Source organism: Myotis nattereri (assembly GCF_964212035.1).
Source record: "Myotis nattereri genome assembly, chromosome: 9".
In the NCBI taxonomy this organism is placed as follows: Eukaryota; Metazoa; Chordata; class Mammalia; order Chiroptera; family Vespertilionidae; genus Myotis; species Myotis nattereri.
This window is the reverse complement of record NC_138084.1, coordinates 10,701,164-10,721,052: the sequence shown is the minus strand read 5'-3', so window position 1 is coordinate 10,721,052 and position 19,889 is coordinate 10,701,164. Positions and strand designations below refer to the sequence as shown.

General features: G+C 38.8%; 1 protein-coding gene across 10 annotated transcripts in view; it reads right to left on the bottom strand.

The window, feature by feature from the left end:
* Positions 1–19,889, bottom strand: part of IFTAP (intraflagellar transport associated protein) — a 60,633-nt gene that overhangs the window by 10,941 nt on the left and 29,803 nt on the right. For all 10 annotated transcript variants that reach the window (XM_081099346.1, XM_081099345.1, XM_081099343.1 and 7 more), the window contains 3 exons: positions 11,736–11,893; positions 9,869–9,940; positions 7,457–7,523 (listed from right to left, as the gene is read on the bottom strand). In XM_081099346.1, the coding sequence (XP_080955472.1) occupies positions 7,457–7,523; positions 9,869–9,940; positions 11,736–11,893 (297 nt within the window). The remainder of the gene's footprint in view (positions 1–7,456; positions 7,524–9,868; positions 9,941–11,735; positions 11,894–19,889) is intronic.

Sequence of the window (19,889 nt, the reverse complement as noted above, 5' to 3'; positions counted from 1 at the left end):
ACAGGAAATAAATTTCCTGCATCTCAACGTTTAAACTGAACAGCAAGTATCAAGAGTCTGTGTGCTGATAGGACATTGTGGATGATGTAAAATATGTATAGTTCTTACCCTCAATAATTAAACTTTGTCACGGGAATAAGATTTTCACACACAAAATCAAGCAGAGAATAATCAAAACAAAATTGAACAACCTTAACTCTAAAGAGGATAGATTCATAAAAGAGTAAAACCAATATGGATGAGAAGAGTCTGATAAGACAGTTATGAAGAAAGCTACCTTATCTTTTAGCCGTTCTATAATCACGGGTGTGTTATTTATATACGCATGTTCTCTCCAGGAGAAAAATGATGGTATTCATTAATGGTGGGGAATGGAATTTGGTATCTCTGTAAAACCTTCTAAAACTGAAATGTTTTAAGAAACTTGATCCTATCTTAATTGTTTCTGAAATACCAAAGGCCTTGCTTTTCATCTTCACTAAATACCACTCTCTTGGCTGATGTACATGTAGAGTCAAGGCAACTCTCAAAAACAAATTTTGATGCTGGGCAGCAAGACTGAAAACACTTCAATCTCTTCTTTCCCAACTACGTAAGAATTTCCAATATTTATGAACTATGTGCTCATGCCATTTGTCTTTCTGTATGTAGTCAATAATCAGCAAGTCAAAAGCTATACTCACAGAATCCAATACAACATTATAAAGCAAGCAATCTATCTGACATCTAATAAATTAGGTAAGAATAATATTTAATTGTGTGACATAGGTATTAAATTAACCAATCTGTTCCTTTCTTGTCATGTAGAAATGACAAAAAATTTTTTTGAAATTTTGGGCATTCTCCAAGACGAAAAAGGATGTAGGTAAGTGCTTTAGTAATCCAAGCCTCTTCCACACATAGCTTTCAGCTAGGATAGTCTATCTCAGTGGTCCTTATTCTTAAAATTTTTTTGAAAACTCCAGAGAACTTTAGTTTATGAAGGTTATGTCCAAGAATATTTATCATATTATAAATTAAAGACTGAGACTTTTTTCAAATATTTATTGAACTATTTAAAATATCATTATATATTAAAATAAATATTTTAATGAGAAATCTATTTTCCCAAAACAAAGAAAATAGTGAGAAGAGAAGCACTAATATATGGTTTAAAAAAATTTTTTTTTTGTCTGCCTTAAGCAAAGAAAGCTGGATTCTAAACTTGTTAAGCACTCAAGTTTGGAATATTGTTTCACTTGATGTCAATGAAAATAATCTAGTCTCACACAGATTTATAATTGGAAAAGGGAGGAGTACTTTAATAGTCTTTTTAGATAATCATGGACATTCTTCTTTGATACTATACTAGATCTCAAAAAATGATAAAGTAAAAAAAATAAATTCAACGTGCAGCCTGAAACCATTTCGGTGAATTTTTCATACCGTCATGTTAAAATCTTGGTCAATTTTACATGTTGAATGGTTCTTTTTCTAATACATGATTTTGTAACATCACAAATTTGGAAAATACTTATTCACTGTTTTATACAGGTCCCTCAAATACAGACATATTTCATTATACAGTATAACAATCACATTAGCTAACATTACCAATTTTATCAGAAAAGTCTTTAAATATTGGGGAAGTGTCAAGCTCACAGTACTGGATGCACGTCTCCAAAACTCTGTTTTTCACTCAATGCACTGTCAATTTTGTCACTGACAATGAATACTATCAGTTGCATCAGGCAGTGGCTCCCTTGGTTGACCGTCGTCCCATACACCAAGAGATTGTAGGTTTGATTTCTGGTCAGGGTACTTGCTGGTGTTGCGAGCTGGATCCCCAGTAGGAGGCATGCAAGAGACAGCAGATACTGTAGATAGCTCTCTCTCCTCAATGTTTCAATCTCTCTCTTCATCTCCCTTCCTCTGAAATCAATAAAAACACACTAAAAAAATACTATCAGTTGTTTGTCTTAAAGAAATAGGCCTACTTTATTCACTTTATTTACTTGATTTTTTTGAAAACTATAGTTTGTCATTCTTTCAAGTAAAAATGTTGATCTACATAAAAAAAAGAAGAAAAAAACTGGTTCAAAACACCACTCAATCACACGATTGATTTTCCATGAGACAAACATTGTATTTCAGAATGTAGCATTCAATGTTCAGCATTTAAACAAAAAACTATCAGGTATACAAAGACAGTAGATCAAAAGGGGAAATTAATAATATAAATGGACCCATAGTATACCTTAGGTATTAAAATTATAAAACACAAAATTTAAAATAACTGATTAATATGTTTTAAAAAATACATCACAAAAAATGGAAAATTGCAGCAAAACTAAAGTCTATAAAAATAGATATTCCAGCCCTAACCAGTTTGGCTCAATAGATAGAGCATCGGCCTGTGGACTAAAGGGTCCCGGGTTCGATTTCGGTCAAGGGCATGTACCTTGGTTGCGATCCCCAGTAGGGGGTGTGCAGGAGGCAGCTAATCGATGTTTCTCTCTCATCGATGTTTCTAATTCTCTATCCCTCTCCCTTCCACTCTGTAAAAAAATCAATAAAATATATTTTCAAAAAATAGATATTCCATATCTTTTGATAACTTTAACAACTGGAACATTTAGGGATTTATCAGAAAATTAGATCCAATTCAAGAATGGATTAGTAATCTACAATACAGATAGTAGAATATACTCCAACTGAAGCAAGAAAGGAAATAAAAAAGGATGGAAATGCTGATAAGAGCCTAAGTGATATAGGGGATATGTAAAAATGTTCAGGCACAGGTAATATTTGAAGAGAGAGCAGCTGAGGATATCCCAACACTTACAGGAATCTCTGCAAACCCCAAACAAAATAAATACAAATAAAACAATACCAAGGGATAGTGAAAATCAGCCAAATGAGAGGGAAACAAAACATATTATCATCAAAAAACCGTATTACCTTCAAAAGAACAATAATCAGATTGATATCTGATTTTTCAATAGTTTTCATTAATGAAGATAAGAAAAGATTAGCATATCATCTTTAAAGTGCTGAAAGAAAAAAATAACAAACCTAGAATTCTCTACCCAGTAAAAATATAGGAAGATGAAATAATAATAAAATAATACTGGATTAATACAAAATAGGTAAGAAATAAAGAAAACACAATTGGCAGGATAAGTATATATGTATAGATGCATGTGTATAAATGATAGGCAGTTCTCAAGAGACATAAAATTCAGAATAAATGAAAGTAGGAGAAGAAAGATAGATTAAAAAGTGCAAAAGAAGAAACGTAACTGCTATCCAAGGAGAAGGTGGCCAAGTTCAGGGAAGACTTACTTCAAGGATGATATTGGCATTCAACAATGATAATAAATCATATCCCTCTCCCTCCAAGTACAGAAATAAAAAATAAATACAGGAGTCAGAAAGATGGGGAGCAAAATATGAAATATATAATGGATGGAGCTGAACTTAAAAGTGCTGCTTGTTCTGCAGTCACAATGGGCTTCTTATTTTCCCAATTCTGTTCTCTTCTCAGGAATGGACTGAAAGTTTCCTCATGAAATCATGAGGCCTGGGCAGCAGGTTTGCCCTGTGGTTGACATGGCTTTTGAGCTGGACCTTAAAGGATTGTTAAGTTTGCACATATAAAAATTGGAGGGACAAAGATAGAGGAACACTTGAAAGAAAAAATTTTTCCCTCTCTGTGTTTTCAGTGATCTAGGCAATGAAGGAATGATTTTAACAGTACTAAGTATAAAATGAATGAAATGCCTAAACATTAAGTTGGCTGAAACATGCGATCTCCTAGCTAGTCCCGTTATACATGCTGCGCCTTATGCTGTTCCTATACTCTCCTAACCCTCAGCCTAACTCCACCCCACTCATCTAGTTAAAGATTACTCATCTTCTAGATTTCAAGCTCTCAGAGAGTTTTCTCTGACCCACACACAAATTTAAGTTCCCCTGCCATATGCATGTTCTCATGAGATCTAGAATAATTTATAATTATATGTGTGTGATTATCTGGTTAAAATTTGATTCTTCCAACAAATTATGAATTTCATGAGAACAGGAACCAGATCAATTTCATTCTCCCTTATATTCCAGGCACCAATCACAGTTGTTAAATATTTGTTGAATAAGAGTCCCAGGTCAATGATAAGCTACATAAAGCTGCTTAAAGTTATAGATAAGGAAAGAATTTAAAAAAAAAAAAAAAACAAGAAAGAGATGACTGATACCTTTGTTAGAATTGGGAGTACTGGAGAGCTTGAAAATGAAAATCAAATAAGGCTGCCAATCTTTGGGCAGGAATTATTTGCCCGTTCTCCTCCAATACAATCAACCACAGAATAAGTACACACTGACTAAAAGAGTATAAGCCTGAGAAACAGGCCTCAATAAGGCTCTTCAGCCCACTGCACTCAGCTAGAGAGCAGGCTGGGCCAACTGAAGGGAGAAATAAATAAAGATAGACAGAAGATTCTCCCTGCTCTAATGGCTCAGTATAGCTAATACCTACTCCAAATAATGATGATTCTGGATAAAAGCCAGGGGTACGCTAGTAATTACCCTGCTGGTTAATTGCCTTATCTCAAATTCAAAGGAGGAAAAAGTGGTTAACTTGATTTCAAATACACACAGGGCCCCAAACTCAGTGGCAACTACTAGTGCTCGACACCACTGCAGTGAGCTGGTTCCTCTGAAAAACTGTGTCCGCCTGAGCTGCCAAAGCCAAACACGGGGGAAGCATCATAAAGCCAAACACTGGGGAAGAATCCTGCACCTGAATCTTAAAAGAATATTTACGAAAGCAAATAAGGTGAGCAAATGACATCAATGGTAGAAAAACAATGCTCAGCTCACTTCCTGGTTGCCCTAGGCATATCTGCTGCTTAAACAATAACAACAGACTCTAATCAGTAAGCCTCTCAGTTGCCAAAATTTTACAAGCAACTCGCCTATTTGAAATGTCACATTTCCCATCTGACATAACTGTTTGCCTTCTGCTCACATTCCTGAGGCATAATACAAATTAGGCCCAAACTACAATTCGCGTTGGCACAAACTATTTAATTTTTTCCTTGTAAGTGACCCAGATTGTGCATTATGAAAATTGTGAAGCCCTGGTGGTCCCTGCTGGTAACTGGAATAGGACAATGAAGCCAGGGTTGCTTCGCAGCCTAGGTTTTCCACATTATTTTACATGTGGGAAGGTCTTGACTAGCTCATTCTAGTCTACTGAGACTTGGTTCAGGCCTCAGTGACCTTTTTCATGTAAGTGCAAGACGGCCTGTTATCCGATTTCTGGAAAAATCTTACTAGTGAGACTTTTTATGCAATTTTTTCAAACTAAAGAAATAGACCTGATTTTTAAAAAAATCATTAAAAACATAACTTGAAAAAATATTTAAGGAAAAACAATATGAAAATAATAAAAAGTGAAAAAGGCTAATTCAAGAGATTTCTATAACCAAAATCACATTCGTTGGTTAAGTAGGTTTATGTCAGTGTATACTAGATCTTCTCATTACTCGCAGGAAGCAAGAAATTTAAACCATCAGGAAAAATGCCCAACCAATGTATTTTTGTGCCCTCCTGTAAAATTAACTTTATACTGTAAATGTACTAAGTGCAAACTGGAACTATTTGTCTCCAAGTGTCATCCACACACATGAACTCTGTCCGAATCCCCCGGGGTAGTGGCTGAAAACACAGATCACGAGATGCCACCGAAGACCTTCTGAATTAGACTCTCTCTTGGCACTAGGCCCAGGAATGTTCCTTTTTAACAAGCTGGCCCTCCCAAAGTCGCCCACAGCCCCAAACCAGTGTGCTTGCTCTACAAACTTGGCTCTTGCTAAGTCCATAGCTATCCCTTCTAATGCAATTGGAGTCCCTAAACTGCTCTTACACAGAAATTCAGAGCAACCTAGGGTATCACAGTTAAGAGAACCTTTCCTTGGACTATGTGATTCCATCAGATTTCTGATCTCACTTGAACCAAGTCTGCTGGTTAATAAAATGCTTGAAAAACAAACCGTTCAGTAGAGTATTGTGATGTTCAGAAGCAGAATATAAATGTTAATTGCTTCCAATTACCCTCAATCCAGGCAACCAAAGAAGCCAGAATAGGGTTTACGGCGTGTCACCATTCCCAAACCAAGTACACCCAGACATGCTAACTCCTGTCTGGTTATAAAGAAGTCCCCATCCAATAATCGTGACCATAATTCATGATTATGCTTATGACTGCCTAAACACTGTAAGCAACACCAAATCCCATGGAAACTGCCCCTTCCCTAATGTTAGTTCAACACTGACTTTGAAATATTCTTGCATATTAAATTAGGAATGAGAGTTTTCAAAACAAACAACTCTAATTTGGAACATATTTCAAAAGTCCTTTAAGCAAAAAAGGATACCTATGTTTATACAAAAATGCTAACCAGGAAAGGAAAAAGGACTCATCTACATAATCATCAGTTAATTAGCATAAAGCCTCTCTCAGTCCAGCCCATATGGGAAGATGCCCCCAAAAGAAACATTTATGCCAAACCAATGGACATGGACAACAGGGGGATGGGAGCATGAGTGTGCGGGGGGGGGGGGGGGGGGGGGGGCGGGGGAGGGGTGTGAGGAGGGGGAGGTTAGGGGTTAATGGGGAGGATGAGGACACATTTGTAATACCTTAACTAATAATAATAATAAAAAAAGAAACATTTATAATATACCTTCAGTCTTAAGTGTTTGGTTTACATATTTAATAAATTTTTATGAAAGCAAAGATTTGGATTTTTTTGTTTATGATGAATTCTGATATTTTTTTATTTTAATGATCAATTGATGTTCTATGTTTCATTCCAAAATAACCTCAACTTACAACATGGTGCTTCTAAGAAATTGGGTTTGACTTAGATGACTTTACTTGAGACAATCATTCAAAAATCAAGCATATGGTATATCAGTGTGGGGAGGGGTAGAAGGAGAGTGGACATCTTTATTTCATTTAAGATGCAAGACTTTACAATCTTCAACAGGCTTTGACCTTTCCACTGAAATCTCTGTTATTGAAAAAGAAATTGCAGCCGAAACCGGTTTGGCTCAGTGGATAGAGCGTCGGCCTGCGGACTGAAGGGTCCCGGGTTCGATTCCGGTCAGGGGCATATACTTGGGTTGCGGGCATATCACCAGTAGGGGATGTGCAGGAGGCAGCTGATTGATGTTTCTCTCTCATTGATGTTTCTGACTCTCTATCTCTCTCCCTTCCTCTCTGTAAAAAATCAATAAAAATATATTTAAAAAAAAAAAAAAAAAAAAGAAATTGCAGAACTCCAGTTTTCCCTGTCTCAGGAAGATGGAGATAGGATTGCCAGGAAAGAAAAAAAAAAAAAAGCTGCCTAAAGTATTACTTGTAGCTTCTAGAAAGAGGCCAGGCAGTTTAGAAAGAAAACAGAAGGCATACCCTTGCTCATTTGGGGCTTAATCTCTTCATCCATGTCCAAATCTTCTACTTCTAGGAAATTATCTACCTAGAGAAGAATTAACATTATTTTTATGCATATGTATTAGACTTTTAAAAAAAAAGGCAATTAAGAATCAATGAATCCACTTCCAAAACACTCAAGTGAGCAACTGAACCCAATTTTCTCATTAACTTTTGAGTCCCCGCTAAAGGTCTGTGTTCACACAGCTTTCCCAGAGACATCTGAAAGAAGCAGTAAATTTGGAAGTTGGCCTGGATTTTGCAGGCACCATAGTAAGGTCTTTATACTGAAAGGGAAAAGAACCATCTGGGGAGTTCTTGAAAAGGGACTTCGTTCCAGATTCTATCCCAGAATATATTCCACAGCCACGAAAGTCCAAAACAGTGTCGTGCACAGGTGGGGTCCCTCTCGGTGGCCTGCAGGGGTTGGGCCGAAACCCAAAGTCCAATGCCACCTGCAGCTCCTACCTGCTGCTCCCGCTCATCCCGGTCCCACTGCGCCTGCGGGCTCCAGCCCCATCAGTGCTGATCAGGAGAGGATCACCAGCCTTGAGCCCTGCGGCTGGCGCCCTCCCGAGGGCAGTGGCCTGCGGGTTCGGGCTGAAACTGGCTCTCTGACATCCCCTGAGGAGTCCTGGATTGCATGAGGGCACAGGCCAGGCCGAAGGACACCACTGGTGCACGATCGGCTGGGGAGGGACCGCAGGAAGGCTGCAGGGCGAATCTCGCTCAGTCCCGATCAGCCGGACTCCAGCAGCAAGCTACCCTACCAGTTGGAGCGTCTGACCCCTGGTGGTCAGTGCACATCATAGCGACTGGTCGACCAGTCCAACAGTCACTAACCTTTTAGACCTCACAGACCATAAGTAGTCCACGGACCATCCGTTGGCTACTGCTATACTAGTCGACTGTCTGCTCCCTGGTGGTCAGTGCACATCACAGCAAGTGGTTGAGTGGCCTTAGCATATCATTAGCATATTACGTTTTGATTGGTTGAACAACCTGGTCACCAGACAACCAGATACTTAGCATATTAGGCTTTTATTGTATAGGATTATAACTGCTGCTGCTGTTTTATTGCTTTTGATTCTCAAGCAAATGATGGTGGTGGATCTGGCTATTATCATAACAGCACATTTTTCACTGGAAAGAGCCAGAGAGTAAAAAAAAAAAAAAAGAAAGAAAGAAAGAAAGCAAGCAGGAGAGAAGGGTTCATTCAAAACAAAATCATCCTGCCCTAGCCAGTTTGGCTCAGTGGATAGAGTGTCAGCCTGTGGACTGAAGGGTCCTGGGTTCGATTCTGGTCAAGGGCACATACTTCGGTGACAGGCTCTTGGCCTTGGTCAGGGGCATGTGGGAGGTAACCAATAGATGTGTCTCTCTCACATTAGTGTTTCTCTCTCTCTCTCTGTCTTTCTTCCACTCTCTCTAAAAATTAATGGAAAAAATATCCTCAGATGAGGATTTAAAAATAAAATAAAATATAAATATCATTATAAAAAAAAAATCATCCTGCCCAGGTAAATCACAAGCAAGGTGAGCAGGGCAAAAAAATCAAGTGTTCTCTCTTTCGAACAAATAAAACTGAATATTACTTCAAAGGTTAAAAAAAGCAGAGCAAATGACCTTTACAGACACAATAGCTACATTTCAATGAAAAACTATTCCACGAGGAGTAACTGCTTTCCCCTGCAAGCTGACAATGAGACATTTTAGATTAACAAAATGGTAACATTTCAGACACCAAACTAATTCATCTCAGGTGAATATCAAAGAGTGTAAATAAGAAAATGATTTCACCACCGGCTCCAAGGAGACCTAGAGTAAAGGCATAATGTCAAAACACCTTTTATGCTTATGACCTGAAATATGTGCATAACAAAATACCTTCAAATTGCAAATTTAGAACTCATAATTGGAATTCAAAAGATAGCCTGGGCCTTTCTTCTTTCAGCTCTATTTGTCAGGCCATGGCTCTTACGTAGGCATTTCAAAGGGTAGCTTCCAGGGCTTGTAAGTACAAAACTGCAGTTATTTCCTGGCATCCAAGTGACAGGAAAAATTTATCTTCCCTATGCCAGTTTCAGTACGAAAATGGAAGAATCTGTTAAATCCCATTTTTCTTAATGGTATATGCTAAAGGGGACTAGAGCCACATTTCCCTATTGAAGCACCCCTTCCATTTATTAAGCTTTGGGGGAAAAGATCTGGAACCTAGACAAACATGCATAGTGTAACATTCTCAAAAACAATTTTTTTTTTAAAGTATAAGGACAAAATCTGCTGAATTCCCCAACCTGTATGAGACAGCAAATGAGTCCTGCAGGTTTTTCTGCTTTTATAGTTTTTGGGGGGTTTTGCCACAGAAACAAAAATTAAATCATGCCTTACCTTCACCTTTCCTGCCCAATTTGGATCACTTTGAAAGGAAATGCCAACTTGTTGGCCTTCATCCAGCACTATCTGAAAAATACAAGGAAGACATATTGATGGGAAAATGGAACAACTGAAAATAAAGGCACTGATCCTGTAGCCCTTCAGACAATAAAACTTTCCTTCCAGCTTTTGTTAATTAGCTATGCATGATGAAACCATCCCATCCGGTGAACCCTTGAAGGGCAAACCTGAAAATGCTAAAACAACTTTTTCAAGTTATTAGAAAGCAATGCCATTGAACAATCCTTTGTGTCCAACATGCTGGTCAAAGATTCAATAGAAGATATAATTCCAGTGGCTAAAGATTGCCATTAGATAGTGAATTCACTGGGGGACAAAGTTTCTGTCCCACAATTATCTCTCTCTCTATATATATATATAGCCTCTGCTATATATTAGCACATTTCTAATGCAGAGATTTTTGTTCCCTTGGATAAAATCACAAATACAATTCTGTCCACAATATCACAGGGAAGATGTGATAAAGCAGAAACTCAAATGGCTTAAAAAGTAGAACATTTTTTGCTGGAGGCAAATACCAAAAAGTAGTTAACATGTAAATGTGAGAGGTCCGTCAGAAGGCTGATGGACCTTGGGCTTTAGCAAGGGCTAAAAGCTATGCACCGATTGTTCTGTGGAGACAATGGTGACTGAGGGCAATCTCCTAACCTGATAACCTTTGACTGTTTACCAAACCTTACCTTTGATATGTCTGTTTGGTTTGCTAAAAGGCAAATGTATATTCTAGTAAATAAAAAGCCTTGGGTCCGGACATTCAGAGAGCTTCGCCACTAAAGTGAAGCCTCTGCCTGGTTCCCCATGCCTTCTAAATTTATATTTCTTGTCTAGTGTATCCATTTATGCGTGGCCCCTTCTCCAGATTCTGAATCCTTTGCGGCAATTTTCCATGACTATATCTACTGCCTTGTCTTGATTTATAAGCAAAACCTGGACAACCTACAAAAATGTGTTTTGTAGTTTATCTAAGAAAATATACAGAAAATATTGCTGTTATTTTTAATGAAGAAAATCAATCTTTATAGTTTATTTCAACCTAAATAAAATACGCATTTGGTTTTAAAAAATAATAACTTTCACTTAGATTCCTTGATAGTTAAAAACCACAGCTAAGGATAATAAGACTACAGTCTTTTAAGTCTTGAAGGTTTGGGAGAGAGACTATAATATTCATTGACCAAATCCTGGAAAAAAAACAAAGATAACAGCTTCTACTTTAAGCTCAAAAGAGATGAATTCAGAACAGGTAGAAGAAACTCCCATTTTACACAGAGAATTTAAAAAGGAATTCTTTGGTTCCACATAGAGGACAAGTTAAAATGTATTTCAAGAAGAACTTGTAGATGACAAATTCTTAAGAGGTTTTTCTTTTTGTTTTGTTTTTTATCCTCACCTGAGGATATGTTTACTGATTTTAGAGGTGGGGGAAGGGGCAGAGAGAGAGAAACAGCGGTTGAAATGTAGGTTAGTTGCCTCCCATACACGCCCCAACCGGGATTGAACCTAGAGCAGGAATCGACCCGCAAACTTTCAGTGTATGGGATGATGCTCCAACCAACTGAGCACACCAGCCAGGCTGTTAAGAGGTTTTTAACAAGAATTGGGGATAACCAAGTTATCATCATAAACGATGGCTGTTAAAATCATACAATGTAATAATGATTTTCAATAAAGTATCCCAATGACACGCCTTCTAGAATTTGGAGTCTGAGTTATTGGTCTAATAACTGTCCAGTGATGTTCTTCCAGATTTTTTTTAATTAATCAAGAACGTCTTTTCTCAGACTGTTTCTAAAAGTACTACCTGTTCCTCTTCTGAAGACTGTGATGAAGTACGAAGAAAGATGGCTTTACTCCTAAGGCGGTGATCATTTGGTCCATTTTCATGAGTAAGTTGTACTGAAATAAATATGTCTTCTGAAGATCTGGTTCCAAACAAGCCTCTTAGGGTCACTTTATCCTCTGAAATGATAAGTGACATAATATTGGAAAACATCCACCACAATCAGTCTAGTTCATTTCCAGTCGAGAATCTTCCTTCCAACCAAAAAAAAAAAAAAATAGTTTTCAAAGAAATTTATAAATGCAAAAAAGATAACACTATTTCATTTACTACACAAAAATATATGTTATGTGCTTACTATGTACCCAACATTGTTCTAAGTCACTGTTAAAATGTTGTTAAAGTATAGTACTTCCAAGTCTCCTTGGCATTACCTACCTCATTATTTTTCCTAAATTTGAGGGGGATTTTTTTCTTATATGAAAGCAATATATGGAGGATTTTAGAACATTTGTAAGATAAAACATAAAAATTTGAAAAGTACTCCTAGTAGGACAGAAAAGCTGCAACAACATTTTTTCGGTGGTATTTTTCTCATATTTTTACCTATGCATTTTGTTTGAGGTAACACAGCTGGTAAACAGCAGAGTGGGGATTTGAAGCCAGGCCTTCTGACTAAGAACCCATGCTCCTAACCACTGTCTATACCACAAAGGAAGGGAATCATGCCACAAAGGAAGGGAACAAGTCCATAGAAAATAGAAGAACGACATGAGAAAAGAAAAAAAATTCCAAAAAGAAGACAAAGAAGAAAAGTTTACAATAGTACAAAAAGAACCAAAGGTGCATGGTACATTCCAAAATAGAACTCATTTGCTGCAACCGCAATAACAAATACAGGACTCCACATCAGTGATCACTAGACAAGTGATAAAAGGGTCCAAAGAGACCAGGTGGCAGAAATCAAGATGCTGTGAGGGTGGTAGAGTAAGGTTTCATCCCCTTACAATACTCTACCATGAGACACAGGGACTGTTTCTTCTGTGAGCTCCTTAGGCAGGTATGTAACTGGAGGGGTTATGAGAGAGCCTAACCCAGTGAAGTGGCCATGCTTGCTCTTGAGCTGTTAGTTGCATGGCATGAAAATAGGTGAGATTCTTGTTGTCCTAATGACCATAGCCTGATGCTAATCCAGTCAGGATCCTTTGTTTGCTTCTGAATACCCATCACTAGCAGAATTAAAACCTATAGGGATGTCTAAAGGACATTAATGCTGAGATACTGTTGGGGAGCAGAGGTAAGATAACCTGGGGTATAATTATTAACTCAATCAGCCAGAGAGGCAAAACACAAATATTGATTGAATTTAGCGCTTTCTCTGTAAAAGGGTCATATTAGTAAATGACACACACTCAGGCCAGCTCTCCCTACTGCCTCCTGCACCAACATCCATGGCTCCTAACAAGCTACTCCTGGGACAGGTGACCCCTGCCTTTGGCCTCAACATCCCATCAGCAACTCTAATGTGAAGCACTAGCTTGGGCTGCTGGGGTAAAGGGGCTGGGGGCGCTCAGTGAGTAGGGTAATGGGAGAGTTGCTCAGAATATTGCTGCAATAACCAGCACTGTGAAAGATCAGGTAAGTGAGGAAGGAATAGTCTTAGAGGATTTATCCCCCTGAGATCTTCCTCTTTTACAGCCACGAAGATGTCCTAAATCAGTCCTAGGGCAAAGATAAGCAGTATAGTAGCAGGGTAGAGCAAGATAGTTCTAAAAATGCTTGGAAACAGAAGAAGTTCTCTGAGAAATGAAAGGGTTCCTCAAAGTTAGAATCAGGGCTTCCTGTGGCCACCTGCCATTCTTCAGTGCACTGTTCTAATACGAAGTGGAATTACTTCAGTTCTCCCTGCTTATCCTTTAAGGCTTGAACAGCCTAAATCTAGTATTTACTAAGAAAATACTGTGTACCAAGCACACTATTGTAACAGTCTATTGACTTAAATACTTGGAAGGCATTTAGTGAAACAGATATTCCATAAGGACACGTTCTATTTGTTCTCATATCACACAAGGCACTGCCATTTCCAATAAAATAACCAGGGTATCTGACAGATGAAACTCCTTTGAAAGAAAGAGCAAAATATAATGAAGTCCCCACTTCTGATGCTGATGTTGAAATGCTGGTGGGGACTCGGATCTAATAAAATTTCTTGTTCATGCTTTTAAAATTTCTTCATTTTGGAAACAAAACTTTCATTTTTAAAATATTATTAAGGGTGCTGAAATAAATTACAAATTCCTAACTGGGCAGATCATGGTGGGTAGTCATGCCCATGCCTACAACTTCTTCAGAAAGGTGTGTAAGCCAGCCTGCCCACTGTTCCTGTGCATCTAGATCAACACACCTTTGAAATGCCAGAAGTAATACCCCTTGAAGACATAACCCCACAGAGCACAGAATCTTAACTCTCCTGGGATCCATTCCCTGCCTTGCTTTCTCCCACCTTCACTTAATCTTCCTTAAGTTCCCTCAATAGCAAGTGCATACAAGAAATTGCAAACTGCTATTCTCCTATTCTCCTGAGCATTTGAGATCTTGCTTCCTGGCAACAGGAAGTTTGGCTCAAATAAATTCTTAGAAAAATTCTCTACAGGTTTGGATGTTCTTAGGTCAGCAAGAAGAAGATTCAGGAAAGAACTTGTTCTCTCTCCAATTGCTCCTACGGTTTAAGGCTCCTTCCTACTCTTCACATGAATACATACTATATCACTCCAAAGACCCAGAAGTGATCCTTCCAAGGCTTTTATCGCTTTCATAAAAAAACAACAAATAATAAATCTCTTGGCAGAATGAGGTAGGAAAGAAGTTCTTTTTCAGTATGATAATGTCAAAATGAATCCAAAGGGGCCTAAAGCTGATGAGAGACACTGCTTCCCAGAGTTGTCCTGGTGGCCTGGTGACAGTCCACATGAGCCACCCAAGTGTTTGTTTTTCATCAGTCCTTTTTTCAGTATTTCAACTTGTCCCTAATGTTTCTTGCTTTGAAATAAGTGTCAGACATAATAAATAAATAAAAATCTAACGGCAATATTTCAGAGAACAAGTAGGTTGTTCAGACCTGAAAGAGCATCTCTTTGGCATTTCTTTTTACAAAAAAAATATATTTTTATTGATATCAGAGAGGAAGGGAGGAGAGAGAGATAGAAACATCAATGATGAGAATCATTGATCGGCTGCCTTCTGAATACCGCCTCCCCTCTACCCCCCCCCCCCCCGCCCCCCACATACACTGGGGATAGATCCCAAAACCTAGGCATGTGCCCTGATCAGGAATCGAACAGTGGCCTCCTGTCATAGGTTGATACTCAACCACTGAGCCACACCAGCCAGGCTCCTTGGGCATTTCTGAGTCAAAACTTCAATACAAGTGAAACAAAGGTTTCTTAAAGGTTTTATTATTCTGAAGCAATGGAATTTAAAAAAAAAAATTTATTACATACTGAGCATGCAAACTTCCAACAGATCTGCCTTACTAGGCCACACCAGCTGTACCTACAATGTCTAATTTCAGGCCAAAGCAAAAGGTTCCGCTCCTTGAAAAGATTGAAACTACTGATGCCTTGATAAATTAATATTAATCATACATTGATTATATGGCTTCCAGATGAAAGTGATCACTTTCAGAGAAGTCTATTTTGAAAGAAACTCTGTAAAAACTCAGATTCATCCATACAAGAGCCAAACCAGTGTCCACGCGCTGAGAAGCGTCGCCACCCTGGCAGGGGAGTTTTCACAGATCTACACCAACCTCATCCGAATTCACGGCCAGGTCCTGTCAGCACGGCTGAGGCTCTGTTCTTCTGCACCATGGTCAAGAGCAATATAAATCAAGAGCAGGTTCTCGGCCGCAAACAGATACTGAATATGTTGCTAGAAGGAACGAAAAATTCATGGGGGATATTTCTGTGCAACTCTGAGCAGTTGCAAAAGGCCTTCTGCAAAGAGAATAGGGGCTAAGCAATCATGCTTATAACAAGGTTGGGTACTTTGAAAGCCATGGGGTGATTTTCACATTATACTCCTAGCCTAGAGCAATGTTTCTCTGGACAATAATATCTGCTCCTCATTTGTCCAGCCAAACTACTTTGCTCAACTGCTTCCTGATCACATGCTACGTGGTATCTGGCCTCCCCTGGAGCGACAGTAGTTAGGATTAAATAAGCAATTTAAAAACCAATCAATCATAAATCAGAATGAATCCAAAGAAGCTAAATTCAGCAGACCGATGTTTTGTCTAAATTCCCTCTGCAGTGCTCTGAATTCCACCTGTTTTATGTTCTGCATTGAAAGGGCACAGAGAGGAGAGGATTACTTCGGCCTGGCTAGTGGGGAGTAATCGCGCTTTCCCTGAGGCGGGTTGATAATTGACTCATTATTCACAGGCATAGCTCTCAAGCTGCAAATGCACAACCCAGGCCGGAAAAAAACTGTGTCAAAAGCCCAAGGTGAGGGACACAATGGCAGGAAGTTGAAATTTTTCAATGTCCAGTGCTAGGCACTTACAGAGAGAAAAATGTTTAGAGTGTCAAGTTGCTGAAAGTTTCTTTCCAGGAAGAAAATCTGAGTGGCCATTGAGTTAGGCAACTCATTCGATCCAAAAGTTATATTCTGGGCCTCAACCACGTGCAAGGTGCCGAAGATGGGAAAGAAGCAATCCTGTCCTCACAGAATTTACAAACTAGGAAGTTCAGCCAGGTATGCAAACCACCAAAACAGAACACAACCATGGCAGATGATACAAGGGAGGGGCAATGGTAAAGAATGGTGAAAGCTCGCCATCGGTTTGGGAACCACGGAAGGCTTCACACAGGCATGGGGCGTCTGAACTGGGCTTTGCAACAAACTACAGTTTCAACAGGTGGACACTGCGAGGAGTTCTCCCACAAAGGGAGCAAAGCGGCGAGGTGGGAAAGCACAGACCCTGAGAAGAGTCACCAAATACTCCAGGGAGATGGGAGTAACACTTGGTGACACATGGGAGGGGTGATATTTGACGGGCACAACGAAAACTCTGTACCTGACCCAGGCCTTTGGGAGTCACGGCGCTGTGCCCTCAGAGGAAGTGGGTAGAATAGAGCAGAGTGGTTCAAATACGGGAGGTAGGAAGTACAGAGCATTTGTAGTCATCGGGGTGAGGGGTAAAGGGAGCCTCAGCAATGGGTTTAAGATTTGGAAAAACTCACCAAGGGAATTCTGTGTTTCTGAAACAGAAATGAAGACATCATCGCCAAGTGCTTATGTTCCCTCCCTCTAGATATCTCAGAATGTTAATCTTATCTTTCTACTGCAATCTGTACTAGTCTTCTAATTTAATTCAGTGTGACTTAGGTAACATCTTGGTTTCTTAACAATTTCTGTGATGGTGGAAGTAGAGAATACAGTGTGCTTGCAGCTTGTCAAATAGGTTACAGATTGGTGCAAAGAGGCCACACGTATCACCCCACAAGGTCGGCTCCTTCCCAACCGATCCAGTCAAGGCCACTGAAGGGAGGTGGCCCAAGGGGGGCAGATGCAGCATCTTTCAGCACAGCTTCCCGTAGCTCCCAGAACCCCTACCAGAGTGACAGCTGCTGGTGACACTGTCTACCAGTGGTTCTCAACCTTCCTAATGCCGCGACCCTTTAATACAGTTCCTCATGTTGTGGTGACCCTCAACTTCATTGTTACAAATTGAACATAATTAAAGCATAGTGATTAATCACAAAAACAATATGTAATTATATATGTGTTTTCCGATGGTCTTAGGCGACCCCTGTGAAAGGGTCGCGACCCACAGGTTGAGAACCGCTGAATAAACTGAGATCTTGCTGCATCCAAATAGTCCATTTCTTTTTGTATGGCAGTCCTTACCTACTTAACACTTTCAAATCTATGCACAAATTACTTATTTTCTTAATAGGAAATATTTAAAACAAACAGGACCCTCCTATTTCTTGAGCCAAATCCAGAGTCACAAGGTCATGTGAAGAACTCAAGGTCAGGACCTAAGTATCCATGAACAGCATCTCTGCCACTCCACAGCTTTACTGATGAGTAACTTACAAAATGCACTTATCTTAAGAGTACAAGTCTCTGATTCTTAGTAAATACACAGAGTTGTGCAACCATCATCAGAATTACATTTTTAGATCATTTCCATTATCCCAAAAAGGTCCCTGGTGCTCATTTGCAGTTACTCCCCATTCCTACCTCCAATCGCAAGCAAAACCACCAAACTACTTTTTACAGCTATGTTTCCCTTCTCTACACAGTCCATATAAATGGAATCATACAATATGTGGTCCTTTGTACCTGATTTCTTTACTTATAGTATAATCCCACTTTTATAAAATAAATTTGCTGACTATATAAATGAAACTTCAGTTGAACCCTTACTGTAATTCACATACTGCTAATATAAATAAACATATATGTAATGTGTATGTGTGTGTTTATATATATAATCATTTAATCCTAGTAACAAGTCTATGAGGTTGAGGTATTATATCCATCTTTCAGATGATAACTGTGAAGCTGAGATATTTTAAAGACCACCTAGTTGGGAAGTAGTAGAGATTAGACTAAAATCCTGGTTGTCATCAATTCCCATGTTCTTAACTAATAATTATATATATATGTATATATATTATATATGTATATACACATAATTAGATCTGTATAATTATATATATATATCCTTCCTGAACTTTTCTGTTGAATATGAATATATATATGTACATGTGTGTGTATATATATATATATATATATATATAATATATATATATATGTTCAGGAAGGATAAATACACCCATAGTTTATCTCTAAAACACAGGATTATGGTATTATTAATTAATTAATTGAGTATGGACATAGATAAGTCAGGGCTAACATGGCTGTTCTGCTCCACAGTCATTCCAGAACCCAGGCTCCTTCTATCTTTCTGCTCTGCCATCCCTAGGGCAGCACCCTCCTCCACATGGTCCAAGATGATACACCACCACACCCTTGCTCCAAGCAAGAGGATGAAGAAACAGAAGAATAAAGTGTGTAGTACATCTGTTCCCTTCCGTTATTAGTGAAGGTATGGCTTCAGCTACTGTATCATGGAAGCACCAAAACAGAGCAACTGAGACAAAAATTGTTTCTCTCTCTCAAGTAACAGTTGAGGGCAGGTGGGCAGGCTCTGTTCCATGCGATGATCCAAGGATCAAGGTTAGTGGGGTGCTCTGCTATCCTCAGCACACGGCTTCCATTTCTGCGTCTAAGGAGTTGCTCCAATGATTGCCTATTTCCAGCCAGGGGGAAAGGAATTTTTAAAAGAGGCCAGGGCACGTATCTTAAAGATATGGCCCAGAAGTTATACATATCAGTCCCCTCACTTCTTATTGGCAAAAACTTAGGCAAACGGCTACACCTAACTGCAAGGGAGACTAGGAAATGTAATCTTTATTTTGAGTGGCCACAGAGTAGCTAAAAATTCCATTGCTATAGAAAGAGCATGGCTTTTTGTTTGTTTGTTTTTCTCTGTGTTTTGATGTGTATGTGTATTTTCTAATTTTCCTCCCATGACTCCAAAATAAATTTTATTTGTAGAAGTCAAGAAGCATTTCCTCCTAAATCTGCAATCTAGGGAGAATACCTACATGTATCTCTTCTTTCTTAAAAAATATGTAATATTTTACATTTACACTTTTCCTATTTTAGAATCAAAATTCCTTTAACTTCATGTCTCTCTTTTAAATCATAATCACCCTCATCATAAAAGTTTACACTTGAGTAAATTTTCTGAATTTACCAAGTGCCTTCATGTATGAAATATACAACAGAAAAGGTACCAAAAGCAATGAAAGTACTGGAGGGGCATTTCCTAGAACTACATCAATAAGATGCCTCCATTGCCCATGTGGTCTCCCAAGACTCTTGCCTGTGCACTTGCTAATGGCGACTGCTCACAAAGAACCCAGTTCTTCGGCAATAGAAGTCGCCAGGAGATTTCCCTGTGATGGAGAGTAACATTGGCCCTACAGACATGTGAACAGTAATCCTTCAGCTTGGGACAGAATGTATGCTAAACCAAAGTCTGCCGTAAAAGTCTGTAAACTATTATATTCTAGCCTCTGGATCAGAGTTTAACAA